At 53.3% G+C, this 27,915-nt stretch overlaps 1 protein-coding gene across 1 annotated transcript in view; it reads left to right on the top strand.

Moving 5' to 3' along the window:
* Nucleotides 1-2,353: 2,353 nt before the first annotated feature.
* Nucleotides 2,354-27,915, top strand: part of TCOF1 (treacle ribosome biogenesis factor 1) — a 38,848-nt gene continuing 13,286 nt past the window's right edge. Inside the window, 18 exon segments of the mRNA XM_045036890.1 lie at nucleotides 2,354-2,524; nucleotides 4,897-4,952; nucleotides 8,195-8,334; nucleotides 10,361-10,434; nucleotides 11,182-11,368; nucleotides 11,974-12,047; nucleotides 13,562-13,792; nucleotides 15,029-15,241; nucleotides 15,459-15,692; nucleotides 15,875-16,039; nucleotides 16,206-16,388; nucleotides 16,548-16,799; nucleotides 16,890-17,087; nucleotides 23,027-23,164; nucleotides 23,360-23,545; nucleotides 23,623-23,826; nucleotides 23,987-24,127; nucleotides 26,817-26,927. Coding sequence (XP_044892825.1) covers nucleotides 2,417-2,524; nucleotides 4,897-4,952; nucleotides 8,195-8,334; nucleotides 10,361-10,434; nucleotides 11,182-11,368; nucleotides 11,974-12,047; nucleotides 13,562-13,792; nucleotides 15,029-15,241; nucleotides 15,459-15,692; nucleotides 15,875-16,039; nucleotides 16,206-16,388; nucleotides 16,548-16,799; nucleotides 16,890-17,087; nucleotides 23,027-23,164; nucleotides 23,360-23,545; nucleotides 23,623-23,826; nucleotides 23,987-24,127; nucleotides 26,817-26,927 — 2,895 coding nt within the window. The 5' untranslated portion in view covers nucleotides 2,354-2,416.

Below are 27,915 nucleotides of genomic sequence, written 5' to 3'. Positions count from 1 at the left end.
GGATGCCTGCCTGTGCTCCTACCCCTCACTTGGCTTCCAGCATGTACACATACACACCCTACTGCACCCTCCACTGAGAATTCACACAGGTCACATTAAAATGAAAAATCATCCTGTCCTTCTTGGACCTACACTGTCAAGTGGCTTCCTATCATACTTAAGATGAAAAGAAAGATCCTTAATGTGGAGCCTGCCTCTGCCCACCTTCCATATTCCCCAATCCCCCTGTTCCTCTACACCCTGCTACCAAGGGCCGTTCTCGCCTCTTCTCTAAGCTGCACCTTCTGCCTCAGGCCCTTTGCACTAGTTCTTCCCTCTTCCTAGGAGTCTTCCCCTCCCATCCTCACCTATACATAGTTCATATTTCCTCACAAATAGCACTTCCTCAGGGAGTCCTTCCCTAACCCCTCCTTCCTGTTAAATGCTCTCACAACAGTGGTTAACATACATAGAAGCACAGCACTATTGTTCGGAGCCCTTCTGAGCATTTCTGTTTAGAAGGCAGTTACTCCTCGTGACAACCCTATGATGTAGAAAGTATAATTATCTCTATTTTACAGATGAAGAAGCTGAGGCACAGAGAAGTTATGTAACTTATCCAAGGTTCCCTAGTGAACAAGAAGCAAAGCCAGAATCTGAACCCTAGCCCTGTGTCTCCTGCCCTGTGTTTACTGTTCTGTAAGAAAACTCTATCCTTTTCCTATCTGCATGGCCTCGCTGTTTGTAACAATGTGTCTGTATGACTGTTTGTTTAGCGTGTCTCCAGCGTGTCTCCCGCTTTAGACTCTAAGCTCTGTTGGGGCGAAGATTACTTCATCCCCCATAGTAGGTGCTCAATAAATATTTTTTGGTAAATGGCTGAATGCAGACTCGTCTCCTCCCCCTTTCTCACTCACTGCATTCAGTCACCTAGCCCTGGCCCTGGTTCTTCCCAGAGCAGCAGTAACCCAACGAGGTTCAGTTATGTGTTTATGTGCATCCTAAAACTGGAAGGAAAATGTTACATCTGTACACATTCAAAATTTTCTACAGCAGGGTGCCTGGGTGACTCAGTCCGTTGAGCATCAGACTTGATTTCGGCTGAGGTCATGATCCCTGGGTCGTGGATCGAGCCCTGCATCGGGCTCTGTGCTGAGTATGGAGTCTGTTTAGGATTCTCTCTCTCTCCTTCTGCCCCTCTGGAAAAAAAAAAAAAGGGAAAAAATATTTTTAATTCTCTACAGCAAAGTCTAGGTGGTTCATGCTGTCTCCAGTTTCTCAATGGGTTCATGAAGTTAAAAAGAACTGATGCAAATATTCCCCAGCCTACTTCATCCTCTCCCTGCCAACCTCTCCTCAACAAGTACAACAACCTTACATCTAGTTTTTGTTCTCCACGCATCCATCTCTGCATTTTGATGATAGCAATCTTTTAAAAACACAAACCCAGGTCACCCTCCTACATAAAACCGGAGATTCTCTATCACCCTTGGAACAAAGTGCAGGCTCTGCTGGGCAGGAGAGGGTGCTGTAGGGCCTATTTCTTCCCCCATCCTCCTGTGTCCTTACTCTTCCCTCTTTCCCACAACTACAGCCCACCAGCACAGACTGGGTTCTATGTTTGGGCTTCCCAGCCTATACCGGGTGGTTTCTCCTGTCTGTATACAGGCACTGCCCTCTACCTGGAATGCCAGTCCTGTCTTCTGCAGAATCAGAAATTCCTATTGCATCTTTAAGCCTCAAGCTAGATATCTCTTTGGGGTTAGGTGCCCCTCCTCCCTGCGTCCATAGGCTGTGCCTATCCCTGACAATGCGCTCAAGGCATTGAACCATAGTTGCTTGGTTACCGACTCTCCTCCTTTCGATCTTTGAGGGCAGCCACCATTTCTTAGTCATCTTTTTATCCCTACATTCTAGGTGAACACTAGCCTAAGGTATGGTGCTCAAAAACGGTTTATGCAGTGAATGAATAATTATAAGTAGTCATGGGCCCTAAAAAAAAAATCTGTGAAATGAATAAGAGTGGGTAACTAGAAGTTCGGGACCAGAGAGAGATGCAGATTTAGGATGTTCAGAGATGGGTAAGACCCTATCGCACCCGTCAGAGCTAACATGGAAGACAAATGCCTGCAGTGAACGAGTCTGGACGAGGTAAGGGGGAGTCATTCATCTCAAGGCTGGGAGGAGGGCCTAGGTCTCAACACGCCCTCCTCCCGCCAATGGGAGGCCTCGTAACCCTCCAAGCCTCCGCCCCTTTCACCCGCTTGGGGCGGGGCCGGCCACTCCAGGAGATAAGACTACACTTCCCGGCGCGCCTCGCGGCCAGGGCGAACGAGGAGCCGGAAGTGGGCCGCGCGAGGTCTAAGGGCACGAGGGAAGTGGCGGGCGGGGACTCAGGGGGGCGTGCAGGTGAGCCGACTGGCAGGGGTTTGCCGGCATGGCTGAGGCCAGGAAGCGGCGGGAGCTTCTTCCCCTGATCTACCAGCATCTGCTACAGGCGGGCTACGTGCGCGCGGCGCGGGAAGTGAAGGAGCAGAGTGGCCAGGTGAGCGTGCGCGGGCCGTGTGCGAGGGCCGCGTGCTAGATCTGGAGAGGTGCTGCCTGCGCCCCCTCCCGTGGCGGCCTGGCGTGCGCCCAGAGCCGGACTCTGCGGTGGCCCGGGAAGCGACCAGGGGTACCGAAGGAGCCGCAGCCTCTGCACACTTCGGCTCCCTGTCGCTCTGGGCCTCAGTTTCCCGAGCTGTGCAGTGGGCGGGCCGGGATGGGAGATCCGACGCGGAGGGCTTTGTAATTCCCGCGCCCCTTACCTCCACCCCTTCCTGGGAGCGGCGGTTTAAAGTTTCCGAAGTCTCTGGCCACGTGGCTCCGCGGGCCGGGAAGGTTGCTGAGAGCCTGAGGGGTGGATTGCGACCAGCCCCCAGGGAAGGGTGAGGAGGCGAAAGAGGGAACCGAGGCGAAGGGGCTCGTGGCCCCTTAGTTGAGCTGAAGCTCGGGCCCTTATCCCTCCCGTATGGAGTCGGGCAGCTTTGGGATTCGAGCTTGTGGTGGAGTCATTGCACACTTCATTCATTCTTTTCAGCAACTCCTGAACTAGCGCTCAGGGTGCTGATGATAGGGTGTTGAGCACAGTCCCCCGGCCCTACTAGAGTTTACGGTCTAAATCCAGTAGGGGAGGTAGACATAAAGAATCGCAAAAGTAACTGTACACTTAACACATTAAGTGCCAAGAATGAGAGGCGTAGGGTGATAAGACGGGGATGGCAAGTTAGTTGCCTGGGTCAGGGACACCCAGGACAGCTTTCCTGAGGAAATGGATGTTGATTTGAGACCTGAGAGAAGAGAGGTGGATATTCAGGCAGAGGGGCACATGCCCTGTGGTGGGAGGGAACTCGTTGCATTTGTACTGACCTCTGGAAATTCCATCGTGGCTGAAGGGTGGAGTACAGGGTGACGGGGGGGGGGGGGGGGGGGGGGGGCTGGCTGGAGCCCCACGGTAGTCTGGTCTTCATCTGAAGAGCAGTGGTAAGCCACTGAAGAGTTTTAAATCGGTAAGGTGGATATTGACCTGATTAGTCAGCCCTCTGGCTGTGGTGTAGGCTCTGGTCCTGATGCTTGCTCCCAGGATCTGCATAGTCTAAAGGGTGATGGGCCCTAAGACATGATCCAAGCTTTTCCCAACCCTCTCCGGACCTTGACTGCCTTGGGCAAGAAACATTACCCGTCTTCATTGGGGCATTTGCCGAGGCAAAAGTATCCTGTCCTCATGGAGTTTACATCACAGCAGGGGCAGACAGATGATAAATCTTTAAAAACAAAAACAAAAAAAACTAAAGATACCGTGTGTCAGGTGATCATATGAGCCATAAAAATAAGGCAGGCAAGGAGGATAAGGAATGTCAGGGTTCAGTTATAAATAGGGTGATCAGGAAGCCCCACTGAGAAGGTGACATTTGGGCAGAGACCTGAAGGAAGTGAGGGAGTGAGCTGTGTGGTTAGCAGGAGAGAGCATTCTAGACAGACAGAATAGCAAGCCTGGATGGGGCCGGTGGCCTGACACATTTGAGGGACAGTGAGGAGGCCAGAGTGCCTGGGGCAGAGCAGGGTAAAACGGACTATTGGAGTCTCCCTGTTATCAGCTCCTGTGCTGGGCACTGACTAGAGTATCTTGTTCAGGCCCGACAGCACCCTGGGTGCTGCTCTTATCCCTGTGTTAGAAAGGAGGAGCCTGAAGTGTGAAGAGGTGAAGAGATGAGCTCAGCCAGTTGACACAGGAGCTCTGCCTGACTCCAGATGTACCCTCTTGGCCACTCTGCCCACGCCCCTGACACTGCTGTCACCTTACGTTGCTTGACTCAACCTCCCTGGGGCGCTTGACACCCTCGGTTCTTGACATTTGCAGAGTGGGCCATCTGGCCTCGGCTCCAAAGGGCTGGATTCCACCCGCTTCCCTCTGCGTCTGTCAAGGGACTGGCGCCATTTGGTTTAGTCTCTTCCCAGCGGATGAGTGGACCGCGGTCATGCCACCTGGACGCCTTGGATGTCTGGGCTGTGGTTCGTACTGCCCTGGGACGATTGACCCACCTGACCTTTAAAAGACTTTAGAAAGGTCAGGGGTAGAAAAAGCCCCGCCTTGTGGCCTCTGAGCGTGGTGGGTGTCAGGGAGCTGGATAATGCTAGCCTGGCACATTCCAACTCCAGGTTCTCAAAGGTACCCCTCACTAATGTGTTGTCTTAAAAGGTTTTGGCTGGAAGGACTTGCCCTGCTTGTCTCTGGAAGGCTTGAGCGGCACTGACGGGGCCAAGCAGACATATTTCCCTGAGCAAAAAGTCTCCCGTGAGGCCGTGGAGAGTTGGGCCCAAAGAGGACCCTTATTGTGCCGGGGGGTTAATTGCTGCTTTCTCTTTACTTCTCTGCAGAAAAGTTTCCTGGCTCAGCCTGTAACCCTTCTGGACATCTATACTCACTGGCAACAGTAAGTCCGACGGGGCCTCAAGAGTGGAGTAGGGACAGCCCAAGCTGTCAGCTTGAAATAAGCTAGGATGCTAATCTGGTCTGCAGTCTGCCTCCATAGCCCAGTGTGGACACCAGTGTTGCCCCCAGGAAGCCAGGTCGCACACGGGGGTGCCTGATAGGGAGAAAGGACGTTGGGAGCCGTAATCAGTGCTCTTAAGGACCAGAGCTTCTCGGCCGCTTGTTACTCATCCAGTCAACAAACACGTATTGAGTACCTACCTCCTAAATGCTGGGTCCTGCTCTAAGTATGGAGACACTGTCATGAGTGAGACAGACATGGTTCCTTCTTTCCTGGAGCTGATATTGGAGTCAGGGAGGTAGGCATGCCTCAACGAATGAAAGAAAGAAATGTAAAATTAAAATGATGGTAAAGCTTATGAAGAGGACTTGGTGCCAAAACCAGGTTAGCCTAGCCTCATTTAGGGGTTTAAGGAAGGTTTCCCTGTGGTGACCTTTGATTTGAGAGCTGCGGGGAGCAGGGAGTAAACCAGGGAGTAGTAGGTCTCATGAGGCAGGAGTTCACCTGGCATTGAGAACTGTGGGTGCCGAAGCCTATAGCTGCAGCCACAGGACGGATAAGGCCGGGCAGTTGGTGGGGCCCACCTCACTCCGGATCTGAACGTCTGTGGTGAGGAGCTGTGTCTTTGCCCCAAGAGCAGCGGGAGCCCCGAAAGGGGGGAGTAGAGAGCAGCGAGGTCACTGCAGGACAGCTTGGCTAGTCGGGGTGTGGACACCATCATCCAGGCAAGAGCTTGTGGCGCTTAGACAGGAATAATGGGGTAGACAGTCAGCCGATTCCAGGAATATTAGGGGGTGAGACCGGGAGCTGGGGATGGTCTAGAGGGGCAGTCTCGTTGACTCCCAGGTGCCTGGCTTGTGCACCTGCATGGAAGGTGGGCCTGAGTGTGGAGCTGGAAGCGAATGCAATTGGAGGGAAAGATTTCAAGGACCTGTTGAGTGCGAAATGTCGGAAACGTGCAGAAAGAAGGAAGGGGTGATAATCCAAGGGCATATCAACAAAGGAATGGTTTGGGAGGGAGGGAGGGGATAATCATTGTCTCCACAAAGTGGCCTGACCCACAGTCAACCAGGGAAGTGAAGGGCCTGCAATCATGTCCCATGGGGAATGATTGGAAAATACTGAATTGTCCAGGGTGGAAAAGAGCAAAGGGGCAGGTGATGTGTCTGCACATCTTTGAGGACGAAGGGAGTGGGGCGTTCTCTGGGGCTCTGAGAGGCTGAAGTAGGACCCATATGTACCGTTTTAGGGAGACAGGTTTCAATTTCTGAATAGAAGCACTTGGTCATCAGAGCTGTCCAGAAATGAGATAGGCTATGGTTCCCTATCATCAGAGGTGTGTAAGGAAAGGCAAGAATGGTGTGGAAGAGATCGCAGCTTCCAATGGAGAGCTAAGGTCTTTGAAAGTCCTGTCAGCTCTCAGTTCTTGGCTTTCCTCTGCTGCTAAGGTAAGGTCAGAGCATAGGGCCCACCCTGCACTTCCTCTCCATCACCGCCTCCAACTTGCCCAGGTGTCTGGGTATGACAGCACTTCCTTCCTTAGAGAACTGCCTCAGTGAGCCCTTCCTTGTCACTGGCCCCTTCTGTGGGTGAGGGGTACTAACAAGAACGAGGACCTCACACCCACCAGAGGTGGCCTCACCTGATGGTTCCCAGCAAAGTTCAAACCCAACAACTAGCTGTGTGAGCTTGGGCAGACTTGGCTTCCTTGAGTCTGTATGTTCATCTTTATCTGTAAAATATAATAATAGTAAATCAGGGGGCATTTGGGTGGCTCAGTCAGTCAGGCATCTGACTTTGGATCTCATCTCAGGTCTTGATTCTGAAGTTCAGAGGTTGTGAGTTCAAGCATGGTGTTGGGTTTTGCACTGGACTTGAAGCCTATTTAAAAACATAAGAAAATAAAATAATAAAATAAAATAAAATAAAATGGTAGTAAATCAGGTGCTAAACCTGACCATCAGAGTTATTTGTCCCGTAGGTATTTATTGAGCAGCTACTATGCGTCAGAACTGTTCTTGATATATCTGGAAACAACCAGAGAGAAATCCCTGCCCTTGTGAAACATTCTGTTCGGAGGAGGGAGAGCGGCAGAATGAATTGATAAGTGTAATAAATGAAACCTGTTTTTCAGGGGGGATTCCCAACAAGTGGCCTTCCTGGGAACAAGGGACCCACATCCCAAACTGTGGTAGAGCATGTCTATTCCAGCTGGAGAACATGGGACATAGACAGTGATTCCCTTGGGATGGGAGGGTGAGGTCACAGGAGCTGGTACTTGTCCTGCCGATGCCCAAAACTTACTCTTTGACCCTGAGCAAGTCACTGAGTCGTTCATTTTTTGAGATGTGTGCTATGTGCTGAAGATACTTAACGAGCTAGCAGAGGTTCCTGTCAGCCCCTCCCCCCGCCCCGGGTTTGACCTTGTAGTGAGGGAGTCAGGCAGGAAGTAAGTAGAATAACAGGAGAGAGAAAAGTGCTCTGAAGAAAATGAAACAGGATGAGAGCGGAGAATGTCAGGGGGAGGGGAATCATGATCAGGGAGGGGCTTTGAAGAAGCTGTATTGGAGCTGAGGCCTAAGGGACAAGAAGGAGCAGGGCTTCCAGAAAGAGGGCACTATAGGTGCTCTAAGTTCTGGGGGGAGAACCCAGATGATTCTATGAACAGCCCGCAGGTGCTGGCGCATACCAGTCAGTGATGGTTAGCTGCTGTGACTGTGCAATGTCACCAGCCCTTACTGATTATTTTGGAGACTAATAGTTGTAAAACCCGTGTATGAAATGGGTGAAAAGGCAGAATACAAGTGTATCTACACTGTTTTCTTTTTTTTTTTTTTTTTTTTTCAACGTTTATTTATTTTTGGGACAGAGAGAGACAGAGCATGAACGGGGGAGGGGCAGAGAGAGAGGGAGACACAGAATCGGAAACAGGCTCCAGGCTCCCAGCCATCAGCCCAGAGCCTGACGCGGGGCTCGAACTCACGGAGCGCGAGATCGTGACCTGGCTGAAGTCGGACGCTTAACCGACTGCGCCACCCAGGCGCCCCTCTACGCTGTTTTCAAACTCTGTGCGCATTTCCTGGCAGGGGTTGGGGGCCGGGGGGGGGGGTGTCTTTCTTGTCAAATCTCCTGGCCTTGCCCTTGTCACCTGGTTGGTACAGCCAGTCACCCTTGTCCTGCAGGACGTCAGAGGTTGGCCAGAAGCGGAAGGCAGAGGAAGATGCAGCGCTGCAGGCTAAGAAGACCCGTGTGTCCGACCCCATTAGCAGCTCAGAGAGCTCAGAAGAGGAGGAGGAGGCAGAGGCCGAGACCGCCAAAGCCAGTACGAGTCCCACGCCCCGGGGGAGCCTCGGTCATTGGTGTTAGTGGGAGCTCAGCCCAGGGCCCTGAAGCTCTGGGGAACAGGCTTTTGGATATTGGGTTGTTCCAGGGGAGAGTCCACCTCCAGGTTCCCCTCCAGTGGGCCCTGGGAAGACCAGGACCTTCTAGAGAGAAGGCTGGAGGGCCCCACATATCTACTGCGGTATTTATTTGAACCCTTTCTCATGGCAGACGTTGTGTCCGAGGTACTGGGAATCCAGTGGTGAACAAAAACTTAGCTGGGCCCTTACAGCCTAATTTGGGGTACAACAGCTACATTTTTACAAGCCCCCAGGTGATTCTGACAGGTGGAAAGAAGCCTGCGTTTGTAGAAAAACTGCTGGAAAGATTGCAGAGAGGGCAGTTGGCAGGCACCTTTTCTGCATCACCTGTGGCTGCTGGGGGAGCGGCTGGCTTTCCTGTTGTTTTGGACGTGTGCGGGTTAGCCCTGGAAGGCTGTCCCGGGCACTCTGGTTTCAGAGCATTGGCGGGGTTGACCCCGTGAGGCCTTCACAGCCCCTTCTCCCCAAGTCCCCCCGACAGTTTGTGTTTTAACCAACAGACTTTTGACTCCACAGAGGAATCATCCTTTTTCTCTGCAAGGTTATTAGCTTTTGCTTACATAGAAGGTGATTTCTTGATTCTTAAATGTATTTTCTGATTGTAAAGGAAATACAGGATTCATTATGGATATGCAAATTACTTGTTAAAAAGGCAGGAAAAAAAATTACCCACGTTCTTGCCACCTACGATTTGGCAAATTATTCTTCCATTTATTTTTCCTGAGCATGTTTTTAAAAATATTCAAGATCATATTAAATACATATCTTATATCTTCATCTTTTAAAATCATAAATGCAAAACAAGTCCACTTTGAACTATATGTAAGCATATGGAAGAAAAATGAGAGGTTTTCTATTCTACCCTGGATGGGTCCCTTTTACCCCCTGAATGCATCCTGGTGGGTAGCTTTAAAACTGTCCCCTGCGCATCTAGTCATACAGATAGCCGTGCATACGTGCATGTCCACACCAACCCACTATGTAAAAGCAAAAATTGTTCGATTTCATACTGACTGATATTTGATCTTAATGGATTTTTATTTCATGAATTTTTTCTATGATAAGGGAATCGTTGCAAGAAACATGCTGAAACGTTTGTGGGCAACATGATACGATGTCTGGCATTTTTTTTTCAGAATAGTACTTGATGGGGAAGGGTACTGGAGAGGCCGGTTGACATCACACAGGCCACAAGCTGGTAATGGTTGGGACTGTGTGGTTCGCTGTACTTCCTCTCTACTTACAGATGTGTCTAAAAAAGAGAGGGAGATGGAGTTAAATGCCAGGAAGAGAGTCAGACCATGCCATTCATCTCAGCAGTGTCCCATGTCACAGCATACCCTAGAAACCTTACCCTGTCTGACATTTGGGGAGACAAGTTTCCTGCTGGAAGATCACCCAGAATCTGTAGGTCTCAACATCTCACCAGTTCCCGGTCTCATAGTTGAGCTCCTTTTCCCAGTACAAACTCTTGAAATCCCGAGCAGCTTTCTCTGTGGACCAGGGGCTGGCTGCCTGACTGCTGCCGCTGTCCTGCTGAGTGACCCTCGGGGCCGCAGCGTGGTAGCCTGTGGGGATGGCCCACCCTGAAGTCATGTGGTGCCTTCGAGGGGGTCTGCAGCGGCACTGTGAGCCAGCGCTTCCTTTTCTGGGGTCTTCAGTGTCTCGTGCCATCAGGGAGTTGGGGCTCCGTGGGGGATGCACACCCGTGGCTTTCGTGGTGCCCCGCTCTCCCGCTCCTGGTGGATGTGGCTCGTGCACCCCAGAGCTCTTTCCCACAAGTCTGGGCTCAGTCTCAGATGCTCAGGCCAGCACCAGGCACAGCCATACCAATTGAATCGTTAGGTGAGCTGAAACCTGTTGGCAGTTCTTAAATGAGAACAAAAAGCTCATCTGGTTCATGCAGCGGGTGTCTGTGTCTTGCAGCCCCAAGACTGGCGCCCACCAACTCCTCGGTTCCGGGGGCAGTTGTGCCATCAGGCACGAAAGAAAAAGCCAGGGTGAGTAGGACCACCTGCAAGCTGTCGCCCTCTGGGAGTTACGTGCCCTGTAGGGGGACAGTCCCCTGTCAGAGAAGGATAGGGTTGTGAGCAGTTACCCAACCTGGATTCAGTTCTGGGCCTTTATCACCAGCTGTGTGATCCTGGTGACTCCTTTACCTCTCTGGGCCTCAGTTTCCGTTTCTGTAAAATGGAGGTGATGCCCCACTGCTTTGGGCCGCTGGGCACATCATGCACCTGTAACGATTTCTTTCCTCCTTCATCCGTGCATTCACCTGTTCAGCCAACGGCCTGTTACTGATCCAGTTACTTTCCGGGGACCGTGGGAGGCAGTGGGGGCACCACAGCGAGTAAGACGCCTGTGGGTCTGAAAGCTGGAACACCATTTTCTAGACTGCAGCTCCTGAGAGGGTAGAATACCGTTGCTGGTAGTCCACAAAGCAGCATCACAGACGTGTAAAGCACACGTCCCTGAGATACCTGGAGCGCCAACTACAGCACGAGGTAGTGAGGACGGCCGCAGCGGGCTGCCAGTTATCGCTTAGCCAGTAACTCCTGGGTCCCAAGAGCTGTAATTTGGTTTTCTCCGTGCCTCTGTGAGGGGAGGTACCGTTCTCAGCCCCATCTTAAAGGTGAAGAAGTAAACCAAGGGAGGTAATCTGTCCGAACTCCTACGCCTGGGAAGCGGTCTGTGCTGGTCATTCACCAGGCCACACCCAGCGTGTCTGTCACCCCCGTCCTTTGTAGGCAAAGACCAAGAAGGCCGGCAAGGTGGTGAACTCCACACCGCATCCTGCCGCTGGGAAGGCGGTGGCCCACCTTCTGTCTGGGAGGTCACCTAAGAAGTCAGCAGGGCCTTCAGCGAATACCATCCTGGCCTCAGAAACTGAGGAGGAGGGCAGTGTCCAGGCCCTCAGAACCCCGGCCAAGCCTGGTGAGCGTCCCCAACTTGTAGACGTCAAGCCCCCTGAGTTTGGGCTGGGGAGGCAGGCCCGGCACTGCTTTGTCAAGCTCTGGGACGTTCTGGAATTTAGAGGTCTGTCTCCATGGCAGTAAGGTCCCGCGGCGCCCCAATAAGGAAGGGTCTGCTGCAGGGACATGTCAGGCTTTGCTAAGAGAGTTTGAGCAGCCCAGGTGATGGTGGAGCATTTTCTGGTTTATTGCTCTCAGCTGGGTACAGGGCCCACTGCGGAGGCTGAGGCTAAACCGAGGCCTGGGTTCGCTCCAGTTTCTCGTGTGAAATAGGCGTTTGCCCTGCCTGCCTCAGTGTGATGATGGAAGGAGATGCCCGGACTAGCAGACGGTGGCTTGTGTGTGGTAGGACCTAGCATGAGCCTTCCCGGGGTCACAGAGGTGTGGGCAACACAAGCGTTCGAGTGGCACGTGCCTCAGCTGTGGGGCTTCAAGGTAGGTGGGGCTGAAGGTCCGCACTCGGGAAGCGAGCACAGGCACCTGCGTCTCATTTCCTGGCCTGGCAGAGAGCCGGGGAGGGGAGTCCGGAAGGGCAGGCCCTCAGTCCTCTCCTGCTTCGTCCCCCAGGAATGGCATCGGCCAGCCAGGCTGACAGCTCCAGTGAGGAGACCTCCACCTCGAGCGATGAGACATATGTGGAGGTAATTGCCACCCGTCCTCAGGAGCTGCCTCTGCAAACCTCTAACCCTCCCGGGGGCCTGGCCAGGGCTTCGCACACCAGCGGGGCCAAATCAACCGAGCAAGTGTTTCAGGGTGACCGGGAGCTGGAAAGGCTGAGGCCTGGGGAGCAGAGCCAGATGCTGTCGTCACACCGCGGGTGTGAAAAAGGTCTAGGGTTGTGGGGGAGAGACGCCGTCCAGCCTGTGAGACCAGGGAAGGCTTCCTGGGAGAGGTGGCACTGGAGCAGGGCCTTGACGCACAGGGGATTCTCCAGGAAGGGATGTGGGGGCAGGGTTCAAGCAGAAAGAGCTGCATGAGCCCAGGGGCAGGCGGGTGGCCGTCCTGCGGTGTGGTCCGGGTGAGTTGGGCGAGGCTGCTGAGTGGTTCTGGGTGGATGCCAGGCCTGGGCGCTTGGTCAGAGACGGTCAGGTCTTGGTCTGTGGCCTCATCTCTGCTCTGAACTGTGACCCGGAAGTCCTTCCTTATTGTGCAGCCGGGCCTTGGGAATCTAGTGGCAGCACGAGGTGCATGATTGCTGCTGCTATGGGGACGTGGGAGGTGGGGGGGTCCCTCAGAAGTCTGACCGCAGTGCTCATGGTTACTATAAAGGGAGAATGTAGAGAGCCCTGAGGGGCCCTAACAAGAATGTGAATGAGGTGAAAGTGCCTTAATTAAGAGGAGATCAGGAGTAGGCAGGGGCCACATCCCTGGGGTGCCTGGAGTACTTCTCACCTCCTGCCTCACCCAGTAACCTGTGAAGGTGGAGACCTTCCTCCCATCTACCCAAGGCCTATCCTCTTCCCACGTCCATCCCCACTTTCAGGCGCTGGGTACAGCCATAAGAGCACCCAGGCTCCCGTTCCTACTTGGCCCTGGGAAACCAGCAGCCAAACACACAGCCTTGGGGGGCCAGAGGGCCCTGGCAGCAGCGAGGAGTTTGCGATTGAGGAGATGGCTGCCCCAGAAACCCAGGGTCAGGTGAAATCTACCTGATGACAGATGTGGAGGTAGGGCACTGCCTGCCTTAGGAACGTCAGAATTTTAGAAGTCTAAGAAAGAGCCCATGGAGGAAAGGAATGTGCCAGGGGTACCTCGGCAAGACTGGCATTCGGATCCTGGCCTCCCAGCCCCTGGGAAGGCCGCCATGATCGGATACCCCTGTAGTTGAAGGGGCAGATAGGGTGGGCCTTCTGGTTGAGAGAGGCTGCCCCTGTGTGCCAGGCAGCAGGGGAGCATAGTGGATGGGAGTTCTGCCCCCAAGGCGACACAGACGTGGGTTCTAGTCGTGACTTTGCCCTTAGTATTGGTCTTGAGTGACTTAACCTCCCTGAGCTTCTTGTCCCTCTCTGGAAAATGGGTGTAAAGATAGCATCTGACTCAGAGTTCTTTGAGAATTGGATGATGTTAGGAAAGGGGTTTGTAAACCATGAAGCCTCTCATAGCCCTCAGAGGCAAAGATTATTATTTCTTCTCTAATTGCATCCTCTTGTTCCAGGTGAAACCTTCAGTAAAACCACCCCAGGTCAAAACCTCATCAGCCCCTGCCAAGGACTCCCTAGGGAGAGGGGCAGCCCCAACCCCTGGGAAGGCAGGGGATGTGACACCCCAAGTCAGAGGAGGTGCCCTGACCCTAGCCAGCAAGGCCAAGAAGCCAGAAGAGGACTCGGAGAGCAGTGAGGAGTCGTCTGAGAGTGAGGAGGGGGCCCCTTTGGAGCCGCCCCACCAGGTGAGTCCTGGGGGCAGACCACTCCTCGGCGTCCTCAGGTCCCCCGGAGGCTGCCGAATGGCTATATAAGAGGCACCTGGTGTCCTCTGCCAGATAAGACTGACCTTGGGGTTTGGGGAGCAGGAGGTGGGGGTATGAAAATGAAGGACGAGGGCAGCTGGGCTTGTCAGTGCCCTATGGAAATTGCCTTCTTGTGTGAACCGCAGCCTGGAAGAGCTACTTCCCACAGGGTGGCCTTGCACCCTCCTCTCTGTCAGCAACTCCCCTTTACCTCAGTTTCCCTGTCTCGAGAATGGGATATGGCCAGCCGGTCCTATAGTGAAGGGACTTAAGTTTTAATTGCCTAGCCCTCTGGCTTCTTCGGCCAAATCATGGCTCCTTAGCTAACAGGAATCTTTACCTTCCATCTGCCGGGACCCACTCCTCTGGGCTGGGTGGCCAAGACTCTGGGTGCATCTGAAGGGAAAGCAGAGGGGCTGGGAAGCTGTTGGAGTCGGAGAGCCAGGAGGAGGAAGCATCAGACAGTGGTGGTAAAAGGCCCCGAAGCTGGCCCGGTGAGGCCCAGGAGTGGAGGTCCCAGCCCAGGGCCGGATGGTAAAGGAGAGATACAATAAGTAAAATAAAGTTCATCTTGCTGGGTGGTAATGAGGAAGGTAAGGGGGCGTGGGGCGGGCTGTAGGAATGGTCATTAAAACAGCGGCTTAGGGAAGGCCTTACAGAGACGTTGCGGGCCTGAAGGAGCAGGGTGGGGGTGTGTGCCACGTGGACATTTGGACAACGGTCGTTCTGCTGGGGAGCACGGCAAGTGCCCGGGCCCTGATGTGGCAGTGGGAGAGAGAATTGTGACCCGGAGTACAGTGGTCGACCACGCCAGCCGTGGAGCCTGTGCTCTCAGGGCTCGCCCGCTGACGGGAGCCCAGCCGAGGGAGCCTCTCTCTGATGCCTGTGTGTGGGTGACTCCGGGAGCGGTGCAGGGGTGTCGGGGAGAACTGCCACGAGGAACTGGTGTGTATCTCGGACCTAGAGGAGGAGGCAGCGGTGGCCAAGTGAGCTGGGCAAGGCTGCGAAGGCCCCGGGAGTGAGAGAGAAGCTGTCGGGCCGGGCCTGAGCCCCGGTCCAGGTGGAGAGTGAGAAGCACAGGGGGCTCTCGTGAGCCCCAGCTAAGGCCTAGGCTTCGTCCTGATGGCACACTGGAGGGTGAGGAGGGCAACAAAACCTCCCTTTCTCTCTTACTAGGCGAAGGCCTCGGAGAAAATTGTCCAGGCCAGGGCCGCCTCGGGCCCCGTTAAGGGGACCCCTGGGAAAGGGGCCACCCCAGCACCCCCTGGGAGGACAGGACCTGCAGCTGCCCGGGCCAAGTCAGGGAAGCCAGAGGAGGATTCAGAGAGCAGCAGTGAGGAGGAGTCTGACAGCGAGGAGGAGCCGCCAGCTGCCAAGACGCCACTTCAGGTGAGGCCTGGGGAGGGAGAGTCCATGAAGCCGTGCCCCTCCGCAGGAGGCCTTCTGAGGACCGGTTCCACTCTCTGTCTGCCAGGGCCCTAGACACGCTTGGAGCCCTACCCCTTCTCCCCTGCGGTGTGCGTGGCGTCCTTTGCCCTGTCCGGCCTCTTGTGTCTCCTCACGTCCACCCTTGTGCTCCCTCCCGATTCTGCTTGTCTCCCTCCAGGTGAAGCCTTCAGGGAAGACCCCCCAGGTCAAAGCTGCCGCAGCCTCTGCCAAGGAGTCCCCTAGGAAAGGGGCCCCTCCAGTGCCCCCTGGCAAGGCAGGGCCTACAGCTGCCCAGGCTCAGGTGGGGAAGGGGAAGGGGAAGGGGGAAGAAGACCCAGAGAGCAGCACTGAGGAATCCGACAGCGAGGGGGAGGCGCCAGCAGCCGTGCCCCTAGCCACGAGCCCTGTTCAGGTGAGGCTGCAGGACGCCCCGCAACGGCGCGGTCTGCCCCGTTCTGGAGAGCCTATCTGTCGGCTTATCCTCCCCTTCCACACCTTGGGTCCCGTGCCCTGCATTTGCTCTCCTCACCTGGTCTTCCCTCACGGCTAGTCTCCTGTGGGCTCCTGCCCTGATCCTGTCTTTTGCTACTCTAGGCAAAGCCCTTGGGGCAAAACTCCCAGGTCAGAGCAGCCTCCGGTCCCGTGAAGGGGCCCCCTCAGAAGGCAGGGCCTGCAGCCACCCAAGCAGGGAAGCAGGAGGAGGACTCAGGGAGCAGCAGCGAGGAGGAGTCAGACAGCGAGGGGGAGGCGCCGGCCCAGGTGAGGCTCCTGCCTGTAAGTTTCTTCCTTCCCCCTCAGTGTCAGGAGCCACCCCCCCCCCCCCACACCCACACGCTGACTCTGTTTGCCCTCTTGGTTTCTGGTGTCTCTGCACACAGCCATACTTTGTGCTCCCTCCCCTGATCCTGTGTGTCTCTCTCTGCAGGCAAAGTCCTCGGGGAAGATCATCCAGGTCACAGCTGCCTCACGTCCTGCCACGGGGCCCCCTCAGAAGGCAGGGCCTGCAGCCACCCAGGGCAAGGCCGAAAAGCGCAAGGACGAGTCAGAGAGCAGTGAGGAGGAGTCAGACAGTGAAGAGGAGGCGCCTGCAGCCGTGGCTCCAGCCCAGGTGGCCCGGGAGGGGCTGCCCCACGGCCTGACCTGAGCCACTGGCACCCGTCGGCTCCCCGGGGAGCTGTGGGGAGGCATGGCGGCGGGGCTCCGCCCCAGAACAGATGGGGGCTCTGAGCTCAGGCTCCTTCTTTAGCTTCTGACTTCTTCCTCTCAGGCAAAACCAGCTATGAAAACACCCCAGACCCAGGCCCCTCCAAAGAAGGGCACCCCCGTTACCCCTGCACCTGCCAAGGTTCCCCCGGTGCGAGTGGGCACACCGGCCCCTTGGAAGGCAGGAGCCTCATCCTCTCCAGCCTGCGCCTCATCCCCAGCTCTGGCCAGGGGCGCCCAGAGGCCCGAGGCCTCTTCAAGCAGCGAGGAGTCGGAGAGTGAGGAGGAGACCACTCCTGCCCCACCAGCAGGACAGGTGAGGCCAAGTTGGTCTGGCAGATTCGGGGCTAGTCCTCTCGTTGCCCTTTGACCTCCTGAGATACGTGTCTCTTCCTTGTCATTCCAGGCAAAGTCTGCGGGTAAAAGCGTCCCGGTGAAAGCTGCCTCTGCACCCACCAAGGGGTCCTCGGGCCAAGGGGCTGTCCCAGTACCCGCTGGGAAGGCAGGGCCTGCAATGGCCCCGGCTAAAGCTGAGGTTCAGGAAGATTCAGAGAGCAGTGAGGAGGAATCAGACAGTGAGGAGGTGACTGCAGCCCCAGCCCAGGTGAGGCCTGGGAAGAGCCAGCCCATCCCGCCCACACCAGGGCCCGGGGCAGGGCTGAGGAGGGACTTTTCTGGGCTGGGCTTGCCCCTGGCTGTGCAGAAGCCTCGAGGGCAGCCTCAACTCAGCCTGGTTCCCCACTTTTCACTCGGTCTCCTCCCCTGTCAGAGGTGTAGTCTCCCCCGTGGCCTTCTCAGCTCCCATTGAGACTCCTTATGCCACCCGCAAGCTCTGTGGAGCGCTCCTCTGTCTGGTGCTGCCCTATCTCCCTCAGGGAGTTCCCAGTCTAGATGGGGGCGTGGATGTGCACACAGGCTAGTCCAGCATAATGTGATAAGGTGGAAAATAGGTCACGTACCTGGGTTACAGCACTGCAGGTGGGTAGCGTCTCGGGTTTTCCCCGGAGGGAAGGCCTCCTGGAGGAAGTGGCATTGGAATTGTAGGCTTGAAAGATCTGGCCAGGGGAAATGGAGTGTTCCAGGCAAAGAAGCCTGCTTGTGCCCGGAGGGTGGGAGAGTGCCTGGCCTGAGGGAGCTGCCCCAAGCAGAGCATTTTGGTGGGATCACTGGGGGAAATGATGCAGTGGCAGACAGAGCAGGGGGCTTGGAGCCAGACTGCCTGGGTTCAAGTCCTGGCCCCATTTCCTACCAATTGATTCCTACCTATCAGGGCCTTTATTGACTCTTCTGTAAATTGGAAATTAGCTGTCACAGGGTTGAGAATTTAATGAGATCTCACCTACCGTACCCAGCAAGGGCCCTGTGCACACAGCAAGCTCACTCCTCTGCCTCCCTGAGGGTGGGCCAGGCTGATGGGGAACAGAATCAGGAGTCCCCTCCCAGCCTGGAAGAGTTGAGCTGGGAAAAGTGAAGATGGCTCACACCTCATGCTCACCCATGGTTTATTTGTAATTGTCACTCTTTTTCCCCCCCCCAATAACCACTCACAAATTAGTCATTTCTATTTTCCCTGTACCAGAGCACGTGTTTTCTATGGGATTTTCTTTTGTCCCCCTGTCACAGTTGCCTTGTGGGACCCAGGGTCCTGTGATTCCCCTGTGATTTGTCAGGTGCGTGTGGGCCCTGTTGGAGTCCCAGCCCAGCAGCTCTTGTCCCGTTTCCACGCTGCAGACACATTCCAGACCAACGCCTGAAAAGTTTCACTGTGCCCATCGCCTAAGTATTTGTCTCCCCATCTGAACCTCCCACCAATACCGTTAGATAGGTGTTCATTTGCTTTCGTTTCTGGAGGAGGAAATTAGAGCTTAGAAGAGGTGTTTGCTGACCAGCTTCAGCTCAGCAAGCCAATGAGGGTCAGCTGGGCCTGCGCCCCAGCATGCCCGCCTCAGAAGCCTTTGCCTTGTATGCTTCCTCCTGCTACATTTTGGCCCAAACTTTTCCAACCACAGACATGATTATGTTGTGGGGCCTTACTTCCTCCCAAGGTGCAAAACAAAGCGGCTAATCCCTCTCTAGGGGCCCAGCCTTCTAGCCTGGTGCCCTGTCAGGAGATGGTGCCTTGCCTAATTTCAAGAGGCCTGAATTGCCCCCACTGAGACCGGCGGGTCTGATGGGAATCTTGTCTGGAGGATAAGGCTAATTAAGCCCCTGTTACGGGGTTAGGAGGATTAAATGAAATAATACTTGTGTGGCCTCACTCTCAAAATGCTGTCTGTACATACTAAGTGGGTTCCACACTGTTCAGTGTAGCTGGGGTCAGAAGTGAGACACGTAGTCGCTGGTCTGCTCAGAGACCTCACCCAGCTCAAAGGAAACCATCTATGTAAGAGCTGAGGTTCAAAATAACGTAACAAAGACAAGATTGGTTCTGGAAAACCAGATGTGCCAGAGACCAAGGAAGGAGGTGATTCTTGATTGAAATGCTATAGGAAGAGAGCCTTTGTGTGAGAAGGGTGGGAGAGCTGGTCAGTCAAAGTGTGAGGAATGGCTGCGTGAGTGGTAGAGTGCCTTTGGAGTCTGACCTTGCCTTGTATGTTGATCTTCCGTCCTGTGATGACGTTACATTTGCTTATCAATTTTCATGGCTTTTATAGATTCCCTAGGGTTTTTTTATATACAGATCTCGTTGTCTGTGAATAAGGACAGCTTCACTTTTTCCTCTTCAATCTAGACGGCTTTTATTTCTTTTTCTTGTCTTACTGCACTGGCTAGAACCTCCAGTACAGTGCTGAATAGCAGTGGTGAGAGCAGACACCTTTGCCTTGTTTTTAATTTAGGGCACAGCACTCAGTCTTTCACTGTTGAATAGGATGTCAGCTATAAATTTTTCAAAGATTCCCTTTATCAGGATGAGAAAGTTCTTTTCTTTTTCTTTTTTTAAAGATTTTATCTTTAAGTAATCTCTGCACCCTCATGGGGCTCGAATCCACAACCCCGAGGTCAAGAGTCACATGTTCTACTGACCAAGCCAGCCACGTGCCCCAAGCTCTTTTCTATTCCTAGTTTGTTGAGAGTTTTTATTAGTTGAATTTTTGTCAAATGCTTTTTTCTGTTGAAGTGATCTTACTGGTTTTTTCCTTTGTTCTATTAATGCAGTGTATTACGCTTAGTTGGTTTTCAGGTGTTAAATCAACCTTTTGTTTTTGTGATAAATCCCACTTGGTCATGGTGTATACTCCTTTTTCTTGCCAGGTTGGTTTGCTCATCATTTGTTAAGGGTTTTTGTGTTTATATCCATAAGGAATACTAGTCTATAGATTTCATGTGATGTCTTAGCCTGGCTTTGGTATTGCCCAGATAACTGGCCTCAGAAAATAAGTTGGGTGGTATTCTCTCCTTTGTTTTCTGAAGGTTTATGTTGGATTGGTATTATTTCTTCCTTAGTAGAATTCACCAATACAGCCATCTGGGCCTGTATTTTTTGTGTGTGGTAGATTTTTGTTTTTTTAGTGTTTATTTTTGAGAGAGAGCACGCAAGCTGGGAAGAGGGGCAGAGAGAGCTGGGGACAGAGGATCCAAAGCCGGATCTTCGGTAACAGTAGCGAGCCCAGTGTGGGGCTCAAACTCAAGAACTGTGAGATCATGACCTGAGCCGAAGTTGGACGCTTAACCAACTGAGTCACCCAGGTGCCCTGAAGATTTTTAATTACTGAATCAATTTTGAAAATTGACTGTTGGTCTATTCAGGTTTTCTTCCTTCTCGAGTCAGTTCTATTTTGTACCTTTTAGTGATTTTGTGCACAGTTAATAATTTCTGCCTTTCTAGATACTTGTGTGTTTTCATCTCCATTGTCTAATTTGGTGGCATAAATTTGTTCATAATATTCCCTATAATTCTTTTTAATTTCCATAGCGTCTATAGTGATGTCCTGCCTTCTTCCTGATTTTCGGTAATTTGTGTTTTCTATTTCTTGGTCAGCCTAGCTAAAGACTTACCAATTTTGTTGTTCTTTTCAAAGAAACAACTTGTGGTTCCATTGATTTATTTTGTGGTTTTTATTTCGTTAATTTCCACTCATATATATATATATATATATATATATATATATATATATATGTATATGTGTATATTTTAAGAGAAAGTGGGGGGCAGGAGGGGCAGAGGGAGGAGAGAATCTTAAGAAGGCTCCATGCCCAGCAAGGAGGAGCCCGATACAGGCTTAATCTCACAACTGTGAGATCATGACTTGAGCTGAAATCAAGAGCTGGAGACTTAACCCCATCTGCTTTGATCTTTATTTTTATTACTCCTTCTTTTGGGTTTGATTTGCTCTTTCTTTCCAGCTTCTTAAGATGTGCGTTTATTTTTGAGAGTGCACAAGCGAGAGAGGGACAGAGGATCTGAAGCAGGCTCTGTGCTGACAGCAGTGAGCCCGATGTGGGGCTTGAACTCAGAAACCGTGAGTGAGATCATGACCTGAGCCAAAGTCAGAAGCTCAACCTACTGAGCCACCCAGGCACCCCAAGGCAGAATCTTTATTTTTTTTTTTTTATTTAAAAAAAAATTTTTTTTTTCAACGTTTTTTATTTATTTTTGGGACAGAGAGAGACAGAGCATGAACGGGGGAGGGGCAGAGAGAGAGGGAGACACAGAATCGGAAACAGGCTCCAGGCTCTGAGCCATCAGCCCAGAACCCGACGCGGGGCTCGAACTCACGGACCGCGAGATCGTGACCTGGCTGAAGTCGGACGCTTAACCGACTGCGCCACCCAGGCGCCCCAAGGCGGAATCTTTAATTGTTTATTGTAGCTCTTGTTTTTCTTTTCTCTTTTTCTTACTTTTTTAAAATTTATTTACGTATTTATTTTGAGAGAGCGCACACAAGAGGGTGGGGGGGCTGGTTAGGGAGAGAAAATCCTAAGCAGGCTAGTGGAACACACACATACCACCCCCCCGCTCCCCACTGACATCATGAAGCCCTACACCCTACTCAGGACCCATCTCACAAAATGTGAGATCATGACCTGAGCAGAAAAAAGCAGTTGGAGGCCACCCGGGTCCTTCTCCTTTTTTTCTAATGTAAGTGTTTAATGCAGTGAATTTCCCTGTAAGGACTGCATTAACTTTATCCCATGGATTTTGAAATGTTGGGTTTTTTATTATTCTTTGACCCATGGGTTATTTAGAAGTGGGTTAACTTCCAAATATCTGGGACTATGCAGATTACTTTTTGTGGTTGATTTCTAATTTAATCCCATTGTGGCAGGAGAACATATTTGGTATGATTTCAGCCCTTTTAAGTTTACTGAGACTTGTTAGGTCAACTTTGTCCTGGTGTCTTTTGTTTTCTTAAATGTAGGTAAACATGGGGCGCCTGGGTGGCTTAGTCGGTTAAGCGTCCGACTTCGGCTCAGGTCACGATCTCAGGGTCCCTGAGTTCGAGCCCCGCGTCGGGCTCTGTGCTGACAGCTCAGAGCCTGGAGCCTGTTTCAGATTCTGTGTCTCCCTCTCTCTCTGCTCCTCCTCTGTTCATGCTCTGTGTCTCTCTGTCTCAAAAATAAATAAAAGTTAAAAAATGTAGGTAAACACATTACTCCCCTCAGGATGACTTTTTGGTGCTGATGAGCACCTTGACCTTTATCAGACACAGTCTGTGCTCTAGAGGGTTTTCTTTCTTGAAGTCCTGATTCTTAATTTCACTTGGTCTTGTGTGGATGAGGGAAGCTGGGCTGTGGGGGATGTCACTGATTAGGTGGCCTCTCTGAATGAGGCAGGGGCCTAGACAGGCTGTCAAATTCCTCATTCTACTTTACATCAGCAGGCTTTGCTTTCATACTCTTATCAACAATCTCACAGTCAGAGATTTTATTCTTTGTTGCTCTCATCTCTCTAGTCTGTGTTTGCTTGGATACCCCAACAGGTTGGGGATCACCTGGATAGCCACTAAGATTAGGTGAAATGGAAGAAACAACAGTGGTTTTCTATCTTGTTCTGCCATGCTGAGTGTCGGCTCCCTCCTCATAGACTAAGATGGCTGCTTGAGCTCCAGCTGTTACCTCAGCATTTCTTCCAGTTGGGAGGAAGAAGACACATGTTTTTTGCATGTGTAAGGATGTCGAATCGTGTACTCAACTTCCGTTCTGTTAGCCAGAAGTTAAATTCATGGCTGCCTAGCTGGAAAGGGGCCTGGAAAACACCTGTGCTCTGGGTAGGCTTGTACTTAGCTAACATTAAGAAAAGTGCTCACGATAATAAGTTTACAGGAGTGCTTATTATGTGCCAGGCACCATGTTAATTAAACATTATGAATCTGTCATTTAATCCTCATAATAACCCTGTGGGTGGGCCTTGTTATGACCTCCATTTTACAGAGGGGGAAACTGAGGCCCAGTGAGGTCAGTGATTTGCCCAACTTCACACAGCCATTAAATGGAGGAAGAAGAATCCAAGCTCGGGCCTCCGACTCCAGAATCCGTGTTCTTGGCTAACCACCCTGCTGCACCTCACCTTGTCCGTTCTGTCATCCCTGTCTCTCCTTCCAGGTGAAGACCTCAGCGAAAACCCCACAGACCAAAGCCAACCCAGCTTCCACCAGAACAGCTTCAGCCAAAGGGGCGGCGTCTGCTCCCGGAAAAGTGGCCACTGCAGCAGCTCAAGCCAAACAGGAGTCCCCGGCCAAGGCAAGGGGGACCAGAAGCCCCGGGAGGTGCCAGAAGTGGGGTGGAGAGGAGGACCAAGCAGTTGCCTCCTCCTGGACAAGGGCCCTGCGCGGGCGGAAGGGACTTCCGTATGGTCACATCGTGGGTGGGGCTTAATCGAAGTAGAACCCTGTTGTCGACTTCCTTCCCCAATACACTTACCTCTTCACGATTCAGGTAAAGCCAACAGCAAGAACCCCCCAGAACAATGCTGTCTCAGTGAGGGGCCAGGGGTCTGTGGCAACTCTGGGGAAAGCAGTGGCCACGGCAGCCCAGGCCCAGCCGGGGCCAGTCGGGGGCCCACAGGAGGGCTCGGAGAGCAGCGAAGAGGAGTCAGACAGTGACGGGGGAGCCCCTGCTCAGGTGAGGCCCGGGGAGGACCGAGAGCAGCCCCGTGCTGTCCCTTTCACTCCCTCCCCTGACTGTTTCTCTCACTCCAGGCGAAGCCCTCGGGAAAGACCCCCCAGGTCAGAACTGCCTCAGCCCCTGGCAAGGGGTTCGCCAGGAAAGGGGCTGCAGCAGTCTCCCCCGGGAAGTCAGGAGCCGTGGCCACCCAGGCCAGGAAGCCAGAGGAGGACTCGGAGAGCAGCAGTGAGGAGGAGTCTGACAGTGAGGAGGAGGAGGCGGTGGCGGCACCAGCCCAGGTGAGGCCTAACGAGGAGGCGGCTGCCACGCGGGGCCTCTGAGCCACCGCCACCCACTCCTCGCTCAGAACTTGGGTTCGGGGCCAGGTGAGGAACGAAGACCAGATCGAGGCTGCGACTCCCGGATCCTTATCCCACCTGCTGTCTTCCATGTCTCTAGGTGAAACCTGCTGTAAACCACCCCCAGAGCAAGGCCTCCCTGACGAAAGGTGTCGCAGGCACTCCTAAATCTACCAAGGCTCCCCCGGCACGAGTGGACACACCGGCCCCACAGAAGCCTAGGCCAATGACTCCTGCCAAGGTAAACGAGGCCAAGAATCCAGAGATGTCACAGGGAGTCTTGAGGAGGCTTGGACTGGGAGGCAGGTACCATGCGTCCCCTGGGGAGCTGGAGGGAGACCCGTCCCTCACCTGGGCCCTCATGTAGGCGTGTACATCTCTCCACGGAGAGCTCATCTGGTGTGAAGCCTGGGGAGTGGAGAGAGGGAGGGAATGAGGAACCAACTTTTTTTTCCGGACGGTCTTCCTTCTGTTTGCAGAATGCAGCAGGAGCAGCTGTGTCCTGTAGAAGTCCAGGGGGGGACAAACTCCAGGACTTCTCGGGCTCAGACATGTGCTGGAAATGATGTACATAGGCCTGGTGGTCAGCATTGAGCCTCGGTGTCAGGAGAGACCGTAGCGGGTGGTGGCAGCCAGGGCAAACTGGAGAGCTCTTGCCCCATCTAGAAACACGGTCCCTGTCAGCTCCAGCAGCCAGTTGTGACCTTGTAGAAATGTACCCTTCGGGTGGCCAGATCTTTGTGTTGTTTTTTGGTTTTTGGTTCTTAATGTATGTTTATTTTTGAGAGAGACGGAGACAGAAGGCGAGTGGGTTGGGCAGAGACAGAGGGAGACACAGAATCCAAAGCAGGCTCCAGGCTCTGACCTGTCAGCACAGAGCCTGACGCGGGGCTCAAACTCATGACCATGAGATCATGACCTGAGCCAAAGTCAGATGCTTAACCGACTGCGCCACCCAACTGCCCCCAGATCTTCATTTCTTAAGGGGAATCGCTGTGCCAGGCTGAGCCCCATCCCCTCTTAGATTCCTGTTTTCTTCACATGTAAAACAAGTACCAAGAAGTCTGTCGAGCACTCCTAGCACTGCCTTCTGCCTTCAATGCACGAGACCAACTACGAGCGCCCTCTCTTGCTGATAGACATAGAGGGATAAAAGATGTTGGCCCTGCCCTCAGTGGGACTTGTAGTCAGTAGGGCAAGATGAAGTGGCTGTATCATTGAGGAATATTCTGGTAGTGCTCTGTCCGATGGAACTGGGAGAACAGGTCTCTGAGAGGCCAAAAGAGATGATTGAACAGAACTTGAAGGAAGGAAGACCAGGGGTTCACCAGACAAAAAAGTGGAGCTAGGCACTCTGGGGCCCGAGGGCAGGGGTTGCCAAGGGGAAAGGATGTGAAGTCAGGTGTGTTCCACAAAGGCCAGCCATCCTGTAGGCAATACTCACTTCTAGTTGCTCGTTACCAGTACCATTTTTGGGGGGACCTCAGTGCCAGACTAAGACACAAGGGTCCCGGCCATGTTTAGACATGCAGTATTTTGGTGTGTTTTTGTTTTTTAAGTTTCAAGTGGTTTCCTGTATCAGGACATCTGAATCTTCAGGAGAAAACCTAACTGCAAGAGCTTAAAGGGGATTGGCCATCTCCTAGTTTTGGGTACAACGTTTTGGGGTAACGCTGCTCTAAAGGTGGTCCATTCAGTTCGGCATCATTGGTAACCTCGATTTCTTATGCTCTACCTGCCTCATTTTCGGGGCAGGGCTGCAGCACCTCCAGAAAAGCTAGGAAGTCCCCCAGCTGACCTCCTTACCCCTTATCTCCTTGTCCAGATCTAGGACATGTACTTCCCCTGACCAAAAAAAAAAAAAAAAAAAAACAACCCCAAACTGCTCATTGGTAAGGGTCTTGTGGTTCTGTGATTGGCTGGGAGAAAGGGCCACCCTCCTCAGAGCCTGGTGGGGGGCAGAGAGACTACCAGAGCAGAGTTGGGGTTCTGTTAGCAAGGAACACATGGGGGCATGGCAGTTGCAGCATGGGTTGTAGCTGACCCGTTTAAAGATTAGGAAGTGACACCATTTTCGGGATCTTCTAGTGTCTCTTGAGAAATTGGATTCGGGCAACCTAGGTGGCTCAGCCACTTTGGTGCTGGGCTGAGTAGTGAAGAGGGGCCTCTGCCCTGCCCTGGGCTCCCCTGAGCTGGTTTCCCCCGGTGCCTGCTCCTCTGGCCCCCCGACAGCAGCTTCTGCCCAGCCAGCCTTCCTCGTGTATGCCTGGCCTGGCAGGAGGGGATGGCAGCCTTGGGCCACCTCCAGCTGGCTCCTGCCTTTCCCTGGGGGTGTTACAGCCAGATGTGAGCTGTGCTGGGGCCGCTGGCTCACCTCTGCAACCTCATCCTGGGCTGCTCTGTCCTCATTCAGACGCCTGGCCAACAGCACTCCAGCCCTCAGCTGTTAGTGGGTCTGACTCGCGCGTCCTTTCAAGAGTACACTCGGGGGGCGCCTGGGTGGCTCAGTCAGTTAAGCGTCCGACTTCGGCTCAGGTCACGATCTCGCGGTCCGCGAGTTCGAGCCCCACGTCGGGCTCTGGGCTGATGGCTTGGAGCCTGGAGCCTGCTTCCAGTTCTGTGTTTCCCTCTCTCTCTGCCCCTCCCCCGTTCATGCTGTGTCTCTCTCTGTCTCAAAAATAAATAAACGTTAAAAAAAATTTAAAAAAAAAAAAAAAAAAGTACACTCGGGAAGGGGTGTTTGCAGAGTGGAAGCCTATGTTTCCACTGGCTATGGGGCAGGCCAAGCCGGCAGCTGTCCTCCTGTGCGTGTAGTAAGGGGCCGTGCTGCCTTCCGTGGACAGCCAGCGTGTGTGAGGGTCATTGCTCACCGGCTGTGGTCCCCCTCAGCTAACACCTTCTCTCCCCTACCCGTCTGCTTGTCCCCTCAGAAGGAGAGTGACTCCAAAACTGCCAGAAGCAAGACCCTGGCCCCAGCACGTCCAGAGAAGAATGCCAGAGGGTCCTCGGAGAGCAGTGGCGAGGAGCTCCCGGCCAGCCAGGTAGGCCCTGCCTTCTCTTTGAGACACTGCAGACTCAGAGCCGGGCAGTGGGCCTCGGGTGGGTGGAGTGGGGGCGAGGGTAGCTCTTTGCCATTTAAACGGCACTTCACAATTTCCTGGACTCTTCCCTCTGTTTTGATACATCCGTCTTCACAGTAACCCCTGGGAGGGGGGCAACAGAGCATCCTTGAACATTAGGCCTCAGAGCCAGTGTAGGGTCAACACCAGCTGTCGGGCACGTGCTTTTGCCCATTTGCTGTGTCAGGAGTCAGAGCCCAGTGAGTTGAAGTCAATTCCCCAAATACCCGTGACCCATAAGAAGCCAAGGCGGAGGTAGACGCCGGCCCCCTGCCTCCCTGTATCTCTCTGTTTCGTGTGTGGCCCTGGGAGCCTTCCCCACGGGGTTTGTCTGAAGCCAGGGGGCAGACCGTGCTGGCGCACCTGTGGCACATGTTCACGTGCTCTGCTGCACCCCAAGCCCTCCCCAGCTGCACCCCTGAGGTTAGGACCAAGCCCCCCGGGTCTCCCCAGCTTCCTAAGTCTACAAGACTGGTGTTCAGGCCTGTGTGAACCCCAACCTTTCTAGCAATTTCTAAAATTGCCCTTTGTCCTCTAGCCCCAAGTGCCTAGAAGCTTCTGCCAGGTCCCCTCAGGGACGCAAGTCCTCCAGTTACCAGATGAGTGGGGTCTCCTTAACCGTCTCCCGCACATACCATACCATGTGCTGACCAGTCAGTCCATCAGCAAGTTCACATGTGCTTACACACCCCGAGTGGTGGGGCACGGGGTTCACTGCCTTTCTCTTCTCGGTAGCAAGGATTATAAAAATCCTGACGAATGGCTACATCTGACATTGTTGGTCACTTTGTGTGTGCCAAGCACTGTGCTAAATGCCATACTTCGTTATTCTGTGTAATTCCTACAACACCCCTGTGAGGGTAGGTCCCTCTTTTATTCCCATTTTAAGGAGGAAGGAATGAGGCTCAGA

This window comes from Felis catus, chromosome A1, assembly GCF_018350175.1.
Source record: "Felis catus isolate Fca126 chromosome A1, F.catus_Fca126_mat1.0, whole genome shotgun sequence".
In the NCBI taxonomy this organism is placed as follows: domain Eukaryota; kingdom Metazoa; phylum Chordata; class Mammalia; order Carnivora; family Felidae; genus Felis; species Felis catus.
Note: the sequence above shows the minus strand (reverse complement) of the source record. Positions and strands in the feature narration are given on the sequence as shown.